The sequence below is a fragment of the Chrysemys picta genome, chromosome 13, assembly GCF_011386835.1.
Source record: "Chrysemys picta bellii isolate R12L10 chromosome 13, ASM1138683v2, whole genome shotgun sequence".
In the NCBI taxonomy this organism is placed as follows: Eukaryota; Metazoa; Chordata; order Testudines; family Emydidae; genus Chrysemys; species Chrysemys picta.
In genome coordinates, this window is record NC_088803.1 from 42623040 (window position 1) to 42642193 (window position 19154).

Consider the following 19154-nt stretch of genomic DNA (forward strand, 5'->3'; position numbering starts at 1 on the left):
TGAGAGTAAGGGGGAGACATTTATGGCGGGGTTGGAGGTTGAGGCAAATCGCCTGGCCGCTGATTACGCGCAGCGAGACACCGAGGCAGTTAGAAGAGCACAGCAGGGCACGGTGCGCATCAGAGAAGCTTTGAAAACGAGTTTTGTGACTGGCCAGGCTACAATGTGAAACTTCTGTTTGTTTCTCCTTGATGAACCCTCCGCCCCCCCCCACCCGGTTCACTCTACTTCCCTATAAACAAACCACCCCACTGTCCCCTCCCCCCCTCGAGCACCACTTGCAGAGGCAATAAAGTCATTGTTACTTCACATTCATGCATTCTTTATTAATTCATCACACAACTAGGGGGATAATTGCCAAGGTAGCCCAGGATGGGTGGGGGAGGAGGGAAGGAAAAGGACACACTGCAGTTTAAAACTTTAACTTTTATTGAAGGCCAGGCTTCTGATGCTCGGGCAATCATCTGGGGTGGAGTGACTGGGTGGCCAGAGGCCACCCCACCGTGTTCTTGGGCGTCTGGGTGAGGAGGCTATGGAACTTGGGGAGGAGGGCTGTTGGTTACACAGGGGCTGTAACGGCGGTCTCTGCTCTTGCTGCCTTTCCTGCAGCTCAACCATACGCTGGAGCATATCAGTTTGATGCTCCAGCAGCCGGAGCATTGACTCTTGCCTTCTGTCTGCAAGCTGACGCCACCTATCATCTTCAGCCCGCCACTTGCTCTGTTCATCCCTCGATTCAGCCCGCCACCTCTCCTCTCGTTCATATTGTGCTTTTTTGCACTCTGACATTGACTGCCTCCACGCATTCTGCTGTGCTCTGTCAGCCTGGGAGGACATCTGGAGCTCCGAGAACATATCATCCCGAGTCTGCCATTTTCTCCTTCTAATCTTCGCTAGCCTCTGTGAAGGCGAAACATTTGCAGCTGGTGGAGGAGAAGGGAGAGGTGGTTAAAAAAGACACATTTTAGAGAACAATGGGTACACTCTTTCATGTTAAATTTTGCTGTTCACATTACACAGCACATGTGCTTTCGTTACAAGGTCGCATTTTTCCTCTTATATGGAGGGCCTGCCGGTTTGGTGTGAGAGATCGCTCACACAGTGCCAGGCAACAGATTTCGGCTTGCAGGCAGCCATGGTAAGCCACAGTCTTTTGGCTTTTTTAACCTTCTTAACATGTGGGAATGGTTTCAAACAGTAGCGCCCTCATTTCCCATACCAAGCACCCGTTAGGTTGGCCATTTAAAATGGGTTTGCAATGTAAAAGGAGGGGCTGCAGTTTCCGGGTTAACATGCAGCACAAACCCAACTAACCCCCCTCCCCCCCACACCCAATTCTCGGGGATGATCTTCACCCCTCCCCCCCACCGCGTGGCTAACAGCGGGAAACATTTCTGTTCAGCAGAGCAGGAACGGGCACCTCTGAATGTCCCCTTAATAAAATCACCCCATTTCAACCAGGTGACCGTGAATGATATCACTCTCCTGAGGATAACAAAGAGCGATAAGGAATGGATGTTGTCTGCATGCCAGCAAACACCGGGACCATATGCTGCCATACTTTGTTATGCAATGATTCCAGACTACGTGCTACTGGCCTGGCGTGGTAAAATGTCCTATCATGGCGGACGGGATAAGGCAGCCCTCCCCAGAAACCTTTTGCAAAGGCTTTGGGAGTACATGAAGGAGAGCTTTCTGGAGATGTCCCTGGAGGATTTCCACTCCATCCCCATACACGTTAACAGACTTTTCCGGTAGCTGTACTTGCTGCGATTGCCAGGGCAAATTAATCATTAATCATTAAACATGCTTGCTTTTAAACCATGTGTAATATTTACAAAGGTACACTCACCAGAGGTTCCCTGTGTGCCCTCAGGGTCTGGGAGCACGCCTTGGGTGAGTTCGGGGGTTACTGGTTCCAGGTCCAGGGTGATAAACATATCCTGGCTGTTGGGGAAACCGGTTTCTCCGCTTCCTTGCTGCTGTGAGCTATCTACATTATCTTCATCCTCATCTTCCTCGTACCCCGAACCCACTTCCCTGTGTGTTTCTCCATTGAAGGAGTCAAAGCACACAGTTGGGGTAGTGGTGGCTGCACCCCCTAGCATGGCATGCAGCTCCGCATAGAAGCGGCGTGTTTGCGGCTCTGTCCCGGACCTTCCGTTTGCCTCTCTGGCTTTGTGGTAGGCTTGCCTTAGCTCCTTAATTTTCACGCGGCACTGCTGTGCATCCCTGTTATGGCCTCTGTCCTTCATGGCCTTGGAGACCTTTTCTAATATTTTGCCATTTCGTTTACTGCTACGGAGTTCAGCTAGCACTGATTCATCTCCCCATATGGTGAGCAGATCCCGTACCTCCCGTGCGGTCCATGATGGAGCTCTTTTGCAATCCTGGGACTCCATCACGGTTTCCTGTGCTGATGAGCTCTGCGTGGTCACCTGTACTCTCCATGCTGGGCAAACAGGAAATGAAATTCAAACGTTCGCGGGGCTTTTCCTGTCTACCTAGTCAGTGCATCTGAGTTGAGAGTGCTGTCCAGAGCGGTCACAATGAAGCACTGTGAGATAGCTCCCGGAGGCCAATAACGTCGAATTCCATTCACACTACCCCAATTCCGACCCGCTAAGGCAGATTTTATCGTTAATCCCCTCGCCAGAGGTGGAGTAAAAAAAACGGTTTAAAGGGCCCTTTAAGCCGAAAAAAGGGACTTAGCCGTGTGAACGTGTCCAGGCTTAATTCAATTTAACGCTGCTAAATTCGACCTAAACTCATAGTGTACACCAGGCCTTAGATGCTGAAGTCAAATTCAGCACTTCACTAGAGGTGAGTAACATCTTCCAGGACTGGGCCTTTAGATCTAAAATAAGTTGAGAAACATAGTTCTCTCAATCAACATTGCTTTCAGCACCGGTAGACAGAATGGCTAATCAATAAAGGGCTTGTACCACTTTTCTCCTTTCAAGGTTACAATATGCAAGACAAAGGGTTGGTTTTTTTTGTTTTTTTTTTTTTGTTTGTTTTTACAGTTGTAGGCTTTTTTCCCCTTCTGTAAATTGTTGGGCTTCTGCTAATTATTCAAATTCAAAACCATAGTTTTCCCAACTAATGCACCCAAAGTGCTTTTCATGTTGAAAATCATGGATGATCTTTCCCAGGATCCATTACTTAGATGCCTCATGACAAGTTTTCATTCTGCTTTTCTGATGTTGTACCCTGCCTGCCAACCCAACTAAAATCTAAGCTCTTCTGTCACTCCAATAGCATGTCACCTCAATCTACAACATTAGTCATGAAAGAAAGCACAATTTTATTGTACTGCTTTGTTAAAAAAAAAGAAAAAATTATGCAGCCTTACATTCTTCTCATTATTCATTCTTAGTTGCCAGGCTGTAATAGATGCAGATGAACATGAATTTTTGCTAAACGTTTTCCTCTGTGGGTAAAGAGTCCACATTTCATTACAAAGCAGATGATACATTATTTAGTAAAATTACAGTAAGAAGAATAAAAAATTAGAACACCACACAGTTATTCTTTCCTCAGGAGGGCTCCATAAAATTCACTCAAAAGACTGGGTATCAAAGAAAAGTATTAAAAAGAGAATTTATAATATGCTGAGATTTTCTCCCCTCACAGTGTATAGACATTTCAGTGGATAAAATATTTTTGGCCCCCAAAATAGATGCATTGGTAAGAAAGTTAGAAACAAAACCAGGAAGATGCACATAGATAATCTGGGATTTTGAAGGGCAAATTTTAAAACCTTGTAAGTGTATAGTATCTACTTTAACTATACCACACAGGGCAAAATTCACCCCTGCTCAGAGAGCAAGTACAATTTCTATATGCCATCTAAGTACCCCCAAAAGCCCCCAGGCAACAAAGTTCCATGACACAAAATTTAAGAAAAAGTTCTTTTCCTTTAACATTATATTGGTGACTTTATGACAATGTCTGCAGAGACCTTCCTGAATTCCTTAATAAATGCAGAAATCCAGCCAAATAGCTCTTGAGAGTCTTGATCTGGTGATTCCCCAAATTTTACCTGTGAATTTGAAAGAGAAAAAATACTAAATATTTAACATTATCCAAGTTTAGCTTGAACAGCATCCAAGATTTTCATGATCAGTGCCCAAGATTAAATGCATTCATTATTATTGGTATTACGATTACAGGAACATCTAAAGGCCACAGTTGAGACCGGGTCTCCACCAGACATCATGCAAACATACAATAACAGGTGGTCCCTGCCACAAAGAGCTTAAAATCTAACATGACAAGTCAAAGAATGGAAGTATAATTACCCCAGTTTTACAGATGGGTAATACAGAACAAAGGGCTTCATCCTAAAAACTTCCATTGACATTAATGGTGTAGGATCAAGCCCAGAAAGATTAAATGACTTGCCCAAGGTGATACAAGAATCGTTGGCAGAGCTGGTAACTGAATCCAGATCTCCCACATCTCAGTACATTGCAGTTAGCTCAAGATTATCCTTCCCCTCAATTTAGTATTATTCTGTGGTTTCAATTCATACATCACCAAAATTCCAAGTCCATCCACAAATCATCAGAACTGATCACTGGACCATAGTGACAACTGAGAAAAAAGAGATTAAATAACTGCGGAAACTGAGTTATCACTCCCGCTGATTTTTTCATGTCCCAACTGAGACATACAGAGGGGGCAGTGTAGCTAAAATTATATAGCTGTTACCTATGATTTGGCTAAATGTAGAACTTTGTGTTCCAGGGATAGCAATTTAACAGATTACACAGTAACCACATTAAATGTTAAGACTATTTTTAATTCTATGTTTTAATTAAATCAATCAGCCAACCCACAAAAAATAGAGCTGTTCATAAAAAGAGGGGAGAAATCAGGAAAAAAAGGAAATCTTATTTTGCTTTTTATTTGAAATTTTGAAAAAATCATTTTTTTAAAATTGACTAGCTCTAGATTTGGTAAAAATAAACAGAAGAATAACTGAAAGTCTTATCTACAGTTTTCTTGATTATTTTTTCAAATTATGGAATTTCATCATAAATTTCAAAATTCAAATCACTTCCAGCTCAAATAAAAACAGCAAAGTTCTCAGTGACTCTTGCTGAAACTGTTCTACTTTGTGTAAAATGCTTGAATAATCACTGTGAGGAACAATGAGGCAGAGAATGACTCTATAGCAGTGGTGGGCAACCTGTGGCCCACAGGCGGCCCATGAGGGTAAGCGGATTGTGGGCCACGAGACATGTTGCTGATATTGACCGTCCACAGGCCCAGCCCGCCTCAACTCCCATTGGCCAGGAACAGCGAACCACGGCCATTGGGAGCTGCTGGGGGCCATGCCTGCGGATCGTCAACGTCAGCAAAATTTCTCACAGCCCACAATCAGCTTACCCTCATGGGCCTGCAGGCTACAGGTTGCCCACCACTGCTCTAAAGCCATGCGGTTAGGGCACTCACCTGGGTGGGTGGCAGAACTGGATTTCAGTCCCTGCTCCAATTAATATGTAACTATTTGCAATAAATGGAACAGCTTCAGCAAGAGAGGTTGATGGACACAAACCCTACAGTCTGGTGGTGAGGGTACTCTCCTGGGAGAAAGGGTTCAACTCCCTGCTCCAGATGCAAATTCAACCCTGGGTCTCCCACATCAGTTCCCTAACCACTAGGGTACTGAGTAGAAGCAGGGGTGTCATTACCTCGTCCTTTGTTTTCTTTCTCTAGCCCTTAATTTCCTTTCCTTTTGTTAAACAAAAACACTAGTTTGACCTAGTTTGACACAGCTAGTTCAACCTGAATTTCTTTTATTTTGAGTCACCAGAAATTCTGAAAAAATTCAGTTTCAGTTAGACCAGAACCAAAATTTTTCTTCATTTTTTTTAGCTGCTAGCAAACTTTAAAAAAAAAAAACACATCTTCACATAGCTCTTCTCATGCTCCCATTATCTTCTATAGCCCCAGCACCCTGGTCAAACTGCATCTCCTGCAATTCATCATTTTCTCCCCTCTAGCAGCACATCCTGGGAGCTGCTGGACCTGGTTCATCACAGGAGGCGTAGTCCTGGTGCATAGAAGAAAATGGGGACATTTCTGCTTTGACCCAAATATTTCTGTTTTCAGGCATTTGGTTTTCTAATGAAAAAAAAATAAAAAAAAATTCTGTGGAAAGCAGACACTCTGAGGCCTGGTCTAGGCTAGAGGGGGATCAATCTAAGTTACGCAACTTCAACTATGTGAATAACGTAGCTGAAGTCGACGTACTTAGACCTACTCGCCGCAGTGTCTTCACTGCGATGAGTCGACTGCTGCCACTCCCCCGTCGACTCTGCCTGCGCCTCTCACGGAGGTAGAGTACACGAGTCGACGGGAGAGCACTCGGGGATCGATTTATCGCATCTAGACTAGACGCAATAAATCGACCCCCACTGGATCGATTGCTACCCACCGATCCGGCGGGTAGTGTAGACATACCCTTAGAAGAATTTCATTTAATTAAAAACACAAATTCCACCCCAAAAAAAAAACAGTTTTCGGGGGGAAGAATTTTGACCATCTCTAAAAATAATCCACACAATGTGCAATCTATTAGAAAACAACAAGCTAAAGAAGCCAGACTATAAAATCTAGAGCTAGGTATGGGATTCAAGGCTCAGATCAACTACAGCCCTCGTATCAGTTCTCCGGCTTTAGGGCTTATGACAGTTCTTAACTTCAAATCATTTACTGGGGTTTAATTAAGGAGGTTTGTCATCATTTTCAAGGGCAGTTCCTCGATGTCATCAAATAAGTTAAGACTCTATAATGTTAGAAATGGCTTTTCTAACAGATCAGGAGAAATCCAGAGAACTGGCTCAAAAGATTCATAATAAGAGAAGTTTAAAAAGGCATTGTGTGATTCTTCAAGGCTTTATCTTGTCTATAACTGAGAGCTACAGTCCTCCCAAGACTGAATAGCATTCTAGTAGTATTACAAGCTGCAACAGAAACAGAATGAATGATCTGAATAAGGAGATATTACTTGTCCAATTAACAATTTCCTGTCTCTCTCTCTCTACTTTATCATTCCAATAATCAAATTCCTATTTGCAACCATGGGTCTAGCATCTACCATGGACCACCCAAAACATTATCGGTTGGTATCAGCTCAGTAGTTTTGACACTGTGCTCCTAACTGCACCTCTTGGGTGCTGGAAGCCTTTGGTCTTTGGCAGGCCTTTCTCAACACACCAGGCGTGTACCGTTATTTAAGCAATAATGAATGAGGCATTTCCTAGGGCGAAGAGCCACCTGGGAGGAGTTGACAGCCCACAGCTACACCATGGGCAATTATCCCCAGTTTATCATAATACTACAGAAATGCCATGTGCTTAAGGTCATTACTGCTTTCATAAGTAGAAATGAAATAATAAAGATAGACCTATGGGGGTCTATTTTATAGGCAGTGTAGTTTCTATTGGCACCTTCAAGATATTTCCAGAACATGTATCCCCTGTACTATTGCTGTTCAGTTGATAGGATAGGATTCATGGAAACACACACAGTTGTCTGCTTTCTTCAGACACTGTCCTGTAAACCCATGTTCCGGAATAGGACCCTCTAGAAAAGAGCACTCCTTTCCTTCTGTTTGAGGGAGTTAAGCCAAACTCACAATATTGAAATATAATTATAAAACCAAATCCTGAGGCACCTTCTGTCCACAAGACAGCTTGAAACCTGTGGGTCTCCTGCGAAAGGGGGACAAAGAGGTCCTATAGGGGATGATTCCACACTCCACCTTAGCATGGCTTGTTGGTGCATGTGTATAGTGTAAATCCAGATGGTGGGGCCACAGAGCAGCAGTCCACACCCAGCAGCAGCTGGACCGGGTGACATGGTGCAGCTTCATGAGTAGACTGGCTGCAGGACAACAATTCTGTTTTGCGGCAACTTGCAAGGTTTCAAAATTTGTTTTCCTTCGGCACTGGAACAAAACCAAATTCTTTTGAATGTTTCTGCGAAAATGGAATTGTGTCAAAATGTCTGTTTTCCAATCAAAACTTGGGTTTTTCAATTCAGGGAGGTGCATGCTAGGCTGGGTAAGGCATGGACCTGGAAAACCTAGGTGGAAGACCTAGGTGCAAGTCCTTGCTCTTCCTGATTCAGAGCAGTATTCCATCCCAGATCACTTTGAAGCAAGCAGAGCAAGGACTTGAATCTGGCTTTTTCACATCCCAGGCCAGTGGCCCTAACCACCAGGCTATAGCCTCAGAGTTGTTGTTGCTGCAATTTCACTGAAAATGCTCTGACCAGCTCTATTCATGAGTGATCCAAGCCCTAGTTCTGAGTTGAGGATAAGGATCCTTGCCTACTTTCCCCACTTCTCTACTGTTTTCTTTTTACACAGTCTTTGGCTGCAGGCTCAGGATAGGATCCTTAGTGTATATCTTGTAGTTCACATTTGACTTGTTACACTATGTTGAGGCTGTTCTGTTTTTAAAAAGTAACAAGAGACACCGAGGAACCTTTGTACTCTGTTATAATGTTACTGCTAGTAAAACATTACTAATTACATTTTCCTGGTCAAACATCTCTTTAATCTTCTGCTGATGCTCAGACAGGGTTCCCCAAGGTCACCCAGACGTCGTCATATTTTGTAGTATTTTGCCTACCACCACGTTGAACAGCAGGAAGAAACATACTTTTAGTGTTAACTATTTTTATACAACCATTTTTTTAAAAACAAAAAAGATTTAGAGGTGTTGGCCTGGTTTTCTGAGCACAGGACTGGGAACAAGATCTTATTGTTCCCACTGTTAATACTGACCTGTCTGTGGTCATGTGCAATTCATTGAGGCTGGCACTTTAAAAAAAAAAAAACACATCTTCTAATGTTATCACTCAATCAGTGTTAGCAAATGGTGGGAGTGCTACTGTAGGCTGGCTGCAGGTGTTTCTACCATTGTCCTCTAACCATGCTTGGAGCAAGTCTAGCAGTCATGGTGGTAAAAATGTTAGCATGTAGTCACCAGTGTTCCTACTGCTGCTTCTTTGGCCTGAGTTGTTAGCCAATATTCAGGGACTCACCTGGCTGTTTCCATTAGGAGGCGAAATTGGTAAGAGTCGGATATTTCTTTGGGGCAAGCCTGTTTATTTACAAATGAATGCACACAAAGTGTTGGTTCCCTGACAGAGTAGGAACAATCAGGAGGCAGTTTCCTTGTTCAGAAATCCAAGCTTGATTTCCAGCCAGTCCTGTGCCCAAGAAGCTCCATCTCTATTCCCGCTCAGGACACATTGTCTGCTTCTCTCATGGTCTCCTGGCTTTTCTCTCTCTCTCTCTCTCTCACACACACACACACACACACACACACACACACACACACACACACACACACACACACACCTGAAATTATCAGTCCCAGGGAACCCTCTGAGCCCACACAGTCCTGCCTCTGTCCTGGGCTTGCATGCAGTCTAGTGCCTTGGACTGTGGCTTCTATTGTTTCAGCTATCACTAAGAAAAGGGCATTTAATTGCTTCCTCTTTTCACCTAAATGAAAGGCAGCTGGTATGCTCAGCTTGTGAGGTCTGTGATAGCCTACAGATCAAAGATGGCAGGCAGCCACTGAAATAACCTCCAGCATAACACCACTATTGCTACAGCCAGCGGAGCTGAGCCAGTGATACTACGATGCCAGGAGATTATTTTTTAATGTCATTGTGGACAAAGCTTTAGAGTTTCTGCCTCAGTTTCCTCTCCTGGACAATTGGGATAACAGCCTGATGTACTTCATGTGGATGTTATGACCTAAGTTTTGGAAAGACCTTCCTTGAAGACATTAGGAAGTTTAGACTTGAAATTAGACAAAGGTTTCTAAGGAGTTAAGCTCTGGAACAGCCTTCCAAGGGGAGTAATGGGGGCAAAAGACATATCTGGCTTCAAGACTAAGCTTGATAAGTTTATGGAGGGGATGGTATGATGGGATTAATTGATCTTTGATCATTAGCAGGTAAATATGCCCAATGGTCTGTGATGGGATGTTAGATGGGGTGGGATCTGAGTTACTACAGAGAATTCTTTCCTGGGTGCTGGCTGGTGAGTCTTGCCCACATGCTCAGGGTTTAGCTGATCGCCATATTTGGGGTCGGGAAGGAATTTTCCTCCAGGGCAGATTGGCAGAGGCCCTGGAGGTTTTTCGCCTTCCTCTGCAGCGTGGGGCACAGGTCACTTGCTGAAGGATTCTCTGCACCTTGAGGTCTTTAAACCACGATTTGAGGACTTCAGTAACTCAGGCGTAGGTTAGGGGTTTGTTACAGGAGTGGGTGAGTGAGATTCTGAGGCCTGCATTGTGCAGGAGGTCAGACTAGATGATCATAATGGTCCCTTCTGACCTTAAAGTCTAAGATGAAAAGTCTATGCAAGTGTTAAATATTTATTCATTTTGTTTACCATGAGCCCTGTTTGTTATATAATAATGGTTTGAATTTTGAAGGTGAGAACCTTGTCATCAACAGTAGCTGGAGGTACACAGCACCAGTGAAACTCAGGCTATAAACCCTCAGAAAAAAGAAATGGCAAATGCTTATTCAAATCATTCTGCCACTGATCTATACACAATATGGGATATGCTATTTCTTACCAGAGTTACACCTAAATCTATATGTACTGAGGGAAGTGTATCTAAAACATGTGTGAGCTCCATTTATGGAAATTTGTGCATTTTTAGAAAACAGCTTTTTAAAAATGTAGATTTCTTTCAATTATGTTTTAATATAATATGTACCAGTGTGTCACTGTAGAGCTTCTTCATTTCATCGCATCTTTTTGACAATTGGGAAAGGTGTCCTTCATACTTCTGAATTAGATCCTGTAATAAATTTTAAAAAACCCACAATGTTGAGTAGCTACAAGGATGCAGTATGAAAGCAATACTCGACAGCAGTCAGATGATTCATTGATAGCAAAAAAGAGAATGCAGGTCAAATTTTCCATGTGCCACCAAGACTGTGAGATGTGCAAAATATAAGCCTACTCACAATCTTCTGCATTTCCATACAAATATCAGATTAATGAAGCCAATGAGAGAGTTTCAGAATTTGAGAGCTCTCAGGAGTTTGTCCACTGAGATGACTTAAATCTATTAAAAAATTAAAGTAAAAAATGCAAGTTAAAAATTGTAGGGTCCTGATTTTTAGGGGATTTGTGCTTGAGTTTTATTAGCCACTGTGCATGTGCACCTGCATGCACTGTTGCTGCATTCTAACACTTGTGCATACAGGATTTAGTGCATCAAAAACGCATGGCTTAAGTTGCATGTACTTATATCCAAGTTACCTGCTGGAAATAAGGCTACAGAAATCTAAATTTTGAAACTGAGGATGTTTCATAACAGCTGTCCTCTTCTAATTAGTCTTATTAAAACAATGTATATTATTACAATAGCTTAGTATTCATCAATGGCTAAAAGATGACACTTCAATCTGCCCAGTCTAAGGGATAGCATGTGGTTGCATTGCTTCTGGAGAAGCCAGTGACATGGGAAATCAGTCCCTCTGCCAGTCTCCCTGCTATTTGGGGATGGAGTAAACTCTACCAGGTCTATTCCTGTTTTTACACCATGTGCATTGTGCGGGAGGAGGAGGGCTCTGCCACCATACCCTACCCAACTGCATGGGGAAGGGAAGTAGCAGCTCTGTGGAGCCTTTTCATCAAAACCAAAATGTCTTGGGAAGGTTTCTCAGGCCCAGGATGGAATTTCTAGTCAGAAAAGAGAGCCCTCTGTGAGCATAATCAATAGTCAGGGGGTTACCACACTCACCAGCAATTTGGGAGACCCCGGGTCAAACTCCTGCCCTGCTGGATTAGAAGTAGAGTCTTGAATCTGGGTTTCACACATCCCAGGTGAGTGTCCTGGGCACCAACCTATCAGCTATTCTGGGGCAGCCTCCATTCCCCTTCCTTCTCTCATGATAGGACAAGAAGCAATGGGTTTAAATTGCAGCAAGGGAGGTTTAGGTTGGACATTAGGAAAAACTTCCTAACTGTCAGGGTGGTTAAGCACTGGAATAAATTGTCTAAGGAGGTTGTGGAATCTCCATCATTGGAGATTTTTAAGAGCAGGTTAGACAAACACCTGTCAGGGATGGTCTAGCTAATACTTAATCCTGCCATGAGTGCAGGGGACTGGACTAGATGACTTCTCGAGGTCCCTTCCAATCCTATGATTCTATGGTTTTTTTGCAAAAAGTTTTCACAAGGTCTCATTTTTGTTCTGCATCAGAACAAAACTAGATTCTGAAATCTCAAGAATTTTTGTGGAACAGAAATGTTGGTTTCCAGCCAGCCCTAGTAAGTAGCCATCACAGAGACATAACCGTCAGTTTGTATCCTATTACACCCTGCGTCAGCTGGAAAGCCAGGTTATATTGAGCTCTAACCAAGTAGAATACATTACGCATCAGCTATCTCCAGTCTAAAATAAAGTTCTGGTAAATGTTACCTTTAGTTCCTTGTAGAACTGAGACTCTTGGGTTGTTGCCTTGATAGTCTTGGACTTGACCAACTTTCTGTACTGAATAACATTTTCCAATTCTTTCTTTAACACTAATCACAAAACAGAGAGGAAGTGAAATATTTCAAGAACTTCAGTAACAAACACTCATTAAGTTGTGTAAAGGCCTGCTATGCCTCACAGAAAATCATACAACCTTGAACCTCCAGCTCCATAGCACTGGCTGCTACCATTTGAGCTATAGGACTAACTGCAGTAGATGGCAGCAAGAGAAGGCTATTATCCCAGAGGTGGGGTGGACTACTAGATTCTGATGCTGAGTTCCAGAGGGCTGATTGAGAGTGCAGTCCAGCCCTCTTTCTCCTCTACTCCAGGAGTTGGGGGAGCTTCTGCCTTATGTGGTGCCCCCAGGAGGTAGGACTGGCCCCTGGGGCTGCATGCTGGGTATGGGATAGGTTGAGCGTGGAGTTTGACCCATCTCTCTTTCTCCTCCCTCCACCTTGGGAATTGGGGGAGCTACATCTGGTGCCCCCAGAGGAAAGGGGAATGCATCATGTGATCGGTCCAGGTTGATGGGTGAGCCCAGTCCAATTCTCTTTCACCCATCCCCCAACACTACAGATAATCTGGCAGCTCCTAGTAGTTCCAAGTACACAGTGTTTGTTGTTGCAGATTTGGCCATGGCAACATGAGCCTGGCCTTACAATGGCCAGTGATTTGAGCAGGCTGCCAAAATGCTCCCAAGAAACACAAGTGACAGAAGGGAAATAGTGATTTTTAATAGTTTATAGCTCAGCAAAATCTGAGTGAAATTTCATGGGATGAGCTAAAAAGGCACTTCAATAGCCCAGGGGGTGTACACCCAATCAAACGCTTGCTGCAAACAGAAGCATAGAGTTTCTCTGTCCTTCATAAAAATGGCAATCTAAATATAGGGGTCACTACCAGCTCCTCCTATAGTTAGTGCTTCTGTCATTTTGCCTAGCATAGAAGGTGGACTTCTTGGTCAACAGTTCCAATTATCATCCATAGCACACTTTTTTAAAAGTAGATTAAACATTTGTAAGCCTCCTGCTTCTGATAAAATTGAAATACATTTGTATTTGTTTTTTGTGCCTCTGTTGCTCTGCAAGGGCCAAATCCAAAGCCCATTCACTTCAATGGTCCTCACACCGATGAATTCAGTCACCCTTTACATCTAGCCCCAAATTCCTTCAAAACCATCCCAATTGCTAGCTTATACTTGATCTCCCAATTTTGCTCCTTTCTACTGGCTTCACTAGTGGTGCATTTCCACTTACTGAAGATACTGGTTTAGTTCAAATGGCTTCTTGAACTTCATTACTTAACTATATTGAGTTTTCCCTTGCTTTTCTGCATGCCTTCTGTGACTCTCCTAGAAGTAATTTTGATAGAGCACCTGTATCGCTTAACATCTGAGTGTAAGGCAAACTTAATGGATTTTGCTATTATCAGACAGTATATTTTGATAGATCGTTTCTAAATCATATGGACACACAAATATTTCTTTTTAAAATTCCACATGATAACATGACGTTTATATATAGCCATGGCAACCTCTTACCTCAATATTTTGAACCTCTTTACAAACTACAAAATAAGTGCAATGAAAACCTGTTTCGAGTGACTGCACAATGTATGAAAGTCTTTCTGTGAATTTAGAAAACGTATTTACATACCATCAACTTCAGCACGGAGACCTTTGATGGAAGCTGGAAAGGAACAGAGTGGGAGATTGGAGGAAGGAAAAAAAATGTTAATAAAAATTATGCACATAATGTGAAGATGGGGACTTTTGCAAAAGGTTTTTTTTATCCTCTTACCACCAGGAACAGCTTCAAATTCTGTCAACTCCTGAGAAAATTTAGCCAAATCAGGCTCATGTAAGAAGATCTGTTCCACAAGGGCATGAAGCAAGGTGATCCTCTCCTTACCCCGCAGCAGCGATAACTACAAATAGAATACAGCAATAAATTGACAGTCTAGGTTATTAGACATTTTTTAAAAATTGGAACAGCAGGGATGTTGATAGCTCCTAGGTAAATTTGACAGGAATAGAAAACACAATGGAATTAAACCTCTCTTTTTTCAATCTGCCATCCCACATAAATTTCTGCTTAAAATTAACTTTGCATTTTCTCAGGTCCTTTCTTGTTCCTTTGTAATGTCTCATTTTTCTTTTTTAAAACTTAAGATATCTTAATTGACTGCAATTGATTCTGCATCTCCAAATATGCTCTTGCCCCGGGTCCCATTTAAAAGCACTATGTGGTGTTCATGTAGACAGTAAGGTTCCTTAATAGAATCTGGGGAGATGCTTTGTGGCAGAAAATGATTTTGAACATATTTTTCATTATAATAGATGTGGCATTACAGTACTGTCTCAGAACTGTCACTTGCATTATAAATTACACACACCCATATTAAAGTCTCCTGTGGGAAAAGAAATCTGAATAATTAAAAAAAAACCTCTTCTATTTACAGACCAGGCATAATCTGATAATATTCTTAAAAGGTTCAAAGCATCCTACAGAATATGCATTCAATTCTTAGTTCTGGGATCAGATCAGATTCCGTTATTGCTGAGTGGCGTGAAGAAGCAGGTGCATGGACGGGAACTGTGCTCAGTGGCAACGTTTTCTGCTGGCAAATCTTGATGAGGCAGGGAAAGATGTGATAGAAAAGTTAGTTAAGAGATTGTTTGAGAACTAAGGGCCAAATGATGGTTGTCCCAGAGCAAGTGTGGCTAGTGCATAGGATTGATATGGCTGTATATGGTCAATGTGCCTAGTGGAGCCAGTTGGGCACTAAATTGGCCAGCAGCTTTGAGCAGCCCAGAATGGATATATCAGAATGGAGAGATACCAACTTGAGCCTGGTGAGCTGTGCTGGGGGACTGAATCCTTTGCCTTTGAAAAGGCATAGCAGGTACCACTAGTGAGCATGGTGCTTCCTCAAGCAGCTCTGAGGCTTTTCTGCCTACTTCTGGACTCTGCAGGCGTAATGTTTCCAGTCACCAGTGCTCTTCCCCCTCACCCCCAGCCCCCACACAGCTCTGCCGCACCTGGCAGCTTTCCCACAGCCCTTAGTTTAAAAAATCCTCTAGAACCTTTATAATGTTACATGCCAGCAGTCTGGTGCATTTTGGTTTAGGTGGAGCCCATCCTTCCTGCATAGGTTCCTTCTTTCCCAAAAGGTTCAAGGTTCCCCAGTTCTTGATGAACCTAAAACCCTCCTCCCTGCACCATTGTCTCATCCACGCACTGAAACCCTGCAGTTCTCTCTCTCTTCCTGCCTCCGCATGTGGGCCATTTCAGAGAATGCAACCATGGAGGCTGCGAAAGAGGTTCAGACTAAAGGGACGGTAAGGCTGCATGGCCTTCCCTGTGCAGGAAGAGTCAGACCCTTGGAGATCTGGCACACTGAAGGGGTTCCTCCTAGAGACTATCACAAAGCTATGGGCATAGCACTGATCCTGTGGAACTTTGACAGGCTGTCTGACTGCAGGTGGTGACACTTCATTGTGTTCCTGAAAGTCTCCTCCACATACCCGTCTGTCTCCCTTAGCTCCTCCAGTGCAGCCACTCTGGCCTCAAGAGCCCTTACTGCCTCTCTGAGGGCCATGAGCAGCTTGTACCGTGTACTCACCTATGCCACCCGCCCCTGAGGAAGGTAATTGTACATGCTGAATTCAGGGCAATAAACAGGATAGCCCCCACTCTGCTGCTGGGCTTCTGTCTGCATTATTTTTACTCTTGCAGGTTTTTTTGTTGGGGAGGGTTATTGGCCTAAGTTTAGAGTATGTTTGTTAGATGTATGGGGAGGGGAGAGTTCTCTCTCCCTCTTTCCCCCCCTTTCCTCCTTCCTGTGATTCTTTTCTGGGAGGCTTTTCTGACACCCGTCTAGTACTTAGGTTATAGTCCCTTAGCCTCCTCCCCTGTGGCTGAGCACTCAGCAGCCGAACTTTCCTTACCTTGTTAGCTCACTCTGTCTTATGCACTCTCACTATGTCATGGGGCTCCCGCTGCTCAAGAACGGGACCTGGAAGGAATGCCTCTTGCACTAGCGTTCTAATCTCCCTGGCTAGTTAAACCACTGTTCTCCCTGAGTTGGCCCTGCTCCCTTGTCAAGGGATCCTGAAGGGGTTATGGATCAAGGGAAGGCAGGCTACAGCCTTGTTAATAAGCTCTCAGAGGTTAATGACAATTAGTTACCCCATTTTTAAACCCAACCCTGCTTGCCGACACTAAAGGAAAATCATGTTTAACATTATGTTAGTTAATATGCACTGTAACACAGTGTTTTCAATGCTAGGAAAAAGTGTTAATTCACTTTGGTCAAAGAAGACAATCGAAATCCTTTAGCCATCTCTCTTCCAGCTTTTTCATTTAAGTAGTTCCCAATGGCTAAGATGTACTCCAACACAGCAACAAATTTCTGGCTGGCTTGCAGCTCTTTGCACGCTCGGATCTTCTGGTTTATTAGCTGAAACACAAAAGCCTGACTTCAGTTCAACTGGAAGATGTGAGTAAAATGAGGTCTTCACCTCTCTCTCTTTGTTAGGTCTATCTGTTCCTAGCTGAAGTACACAAGCTATATTTTAGCTGTTGTAGGCCTGTCTTTACATTAATTTCTCTTGGAGAACATGCCAGAGGTTCTCATGAACCCCATTGTTAAAATTCTGCCATCAAGATAAAAGGAGTGTTGGCATGATTTCCCTGTTTCTGATGAGGACATGCCCTTCCTGAATTCTGCCAAATTATCCATGCCAGAAAGGATTTATCCCTCGTCTCATAAAAATGCCATGAAGAGCAAATATTTTGCTATTGGAATATACCAGATTGCACCAACTATCAGGGGAAATGGATAGCCAAGAGCCCAGCAGAATGTCTCTATCCTTCACCCCACTCCTGCCTATTTCTAAGTATACCAGCTGAGCACCGTGCTATCTTATCAAAATACTCCAGACATTTTTTTTCCAGGAACAAACTTAATCATTTCCAGCAATCAAACTTAATATCACTGTTTGCCCAGTGAGGCTGCCTTCTTTCTGTGGTTAGGGATAAGAGATCCTTTTTAAAAATAGGAAAAACAAGTGAATAAATTCTCCAGTGCCTCACACTTTGTGTGTGCAAGATACAAAGCATACCAAGTTTGTGGGAAGGGAGGAAAACCCTTGTTAAAATATTGGCTGTACATCAGAGTCAGGCACTGTAGTAAATTATATTGATAATACACTACTACTTTATGTAGAAATTCTACACATTACATACCTATGTTATTCAGCCCAAGTAATAAGATACCTAGGGAACTAATATACTGTGCAGTGAGTAATAAATCGCCCTTGATTGTATTATAACTTCAAAGCAATCATTATACCACATTCCCCAATTATTCACAGTAATTTGGTTTCAGTGTGGGATGGCAGGAGTGTAACACTGAGCTAGACAGGGTCAGATATTTGTGTATCACCAGTGTTCTCTCTCTATTCTTGTTCTGAATTGTGCTCAGTGTGACTATGGTTTTAATTAGAGCTAGGGTTGCCAACCCTCCAGGATTGTCCTAGAGTCCCCAGGAATTAAAGATTATGTCATGTTGCTGGAACCTCCAGTAATACGTGCAACCAAACTTGGCAACCCTAATTAGAGTTGACAGGGGACAACAATTCCATTTTGTGGCAACTTCCATTTGTTTTCACTGCAATGCAGAATGAAAACAAAATCTTTTAAACATTTTTGCAAAAAACAAGTTTATCAAAATGTCCATTTTCAGCTCAAAATGTGTTGCCAGCCTGGTGGTTAGGGCTCAGGCCCGGGACAGGGAAGATGCAGGTTCCAGCATTTGCTGTAGCATGGAGGTTTTTTTCCTCAGCTTACTCTGAATCAGAAAGAGCAAGGACTTGAACTTGCGTATCCCGCCTCTTTGGCCAGTACTCTAACTAGGCCAGGGGTTCTCAAATTTCATTGCACCGCAACCCCCTTCTGACAACAAAAATTACTACACAACCCCAGGAGGGGGACCAAAGCCCGAGCCCACCCGAGCCCTGCTGCCATTGTGGGGGGAGGCTTTGACTTGGGCTTTAGCCCTCGGTGGTAGGGCTCAAGCTTTGGCTTCAGCCCCGGGCGGTAGGGCTCAACTTTCAGCTTCAACCTGGACCCCAGCAAGTCTAACACCAGCCCCGGTGACCCCATTGAAACAGGGTCGTGACCCACTTTGGGTTCCTGACCCACAGTTTGAGAATCACTGAATTAGGCTATAGAGTCAGCGAGTACCTAGCTCTGAGTGTGTGTGTCTCTCTCTCATCAAAACCAATACATCTCTGTGAAACATTTTGACTTCACCAAAATTGTTTCAATAGCTGTCATTCCTGCAGTTATAGGGGCAAGGGGCCCTGGAACTCAGGATGGATTTAAATTAACAAGGGAGCACTTCTCCTGTTTGCTGACAAATGGGAGATGGAGAACCCGAAGAGGCATGCGAGGAGGGGCCCAACCCAACCATCACAGGCATGTACTCTCCCCTTGCCACTCTACTCTGGGCTGTCCTTCCCACTGCCAGTCCAATCAACACCAGGGTGAGACAGAGGAGGTAGCATTTAAAAATATATATACTTCAGTATTTTACCATAGCAGTTCCACA

The 19154-nt window shown here is 43.4% G+C and overlaps 2 protein-coding genes across 5 annotated transcripts in view; both read right to left on the reverse strand.

Annotated features, from left to right (window-relative positions):
• Window positions 1-411: 411 nt before the first annotated feature.
• LOC135975354 (mediator of RNA polymerase II transcription subunit 15-like) lies at window positions 412-3230 on the reverse strand. The gene is made up of 2 exons (XM_065566029.1): window positions 1853-3230; window positions 412-923 (listed from the first exon to the last, which is right to left on the reverse strand). The coding sequence occupies exons 1-2, from the start codon at window positions 2400-2402 to the stop codon at window positions 421-423; spliced, it is 1053 nt and encodes a 350-aa protein (XP_065422101.1). The 5' UTR covers window positions 2403-3230; the 3' UTR covers window positions 412-420.
• A 57-nt stretch (window positions 3231-3287) lies between these two features.
• LOC101944148 (formin-I-like) overlaps window positions 3288-19154 on the reverse strand; it is a 64062-nt gene continuing 48195 nt past the window's right edge. For all 4 annotated transcript variants that reach the window (XM_065566024.1, XM_065566026.1, XM_065566027.1 and 1 more), the window contains 6 exons: window positions 16848-17000; window positions 14339-14465; window positions 14195-14227; window positions 12483-12586; window positions 10767-10850; window positions 3288-4045 (listed from right to left, as the gene is read on the reverse strand). In XM_065566024.1, coding sequence (XP_065422096.1) covers window positions 3929-4045; window positions 10767-10850; window positions 12483-12586; window positions 14195-14227; window positions 14339-14465; window positions 16848-17000 — 618 coding nt within the window. In that variant the 3' untranslated portion in view covers window positions 3288-3928. The remainder of the gene's footprint in view (window positions 4046-10766; window positions 10851-12482; window positions 12587-14194; window positions 14228-14338; window positions 14466-16847; window positions 17001-19154) is intronic.

Coding starts and splice junctions, on each gene's coding strand:
- LOC135975354 (XM_065566029.1), bottom strand. CDS start 2,402: ATGGAGTCCCAGGATTGCAAAAGAGCTCCATCATGGACCGCACGGGAG. Junction 924..1,852: donor GGGCACACAGGGAACCTCTG/GTGAGTGTACCT, acceptor CTCCTCCACCAG/CTGCAAATGTTTCGCCTTCA.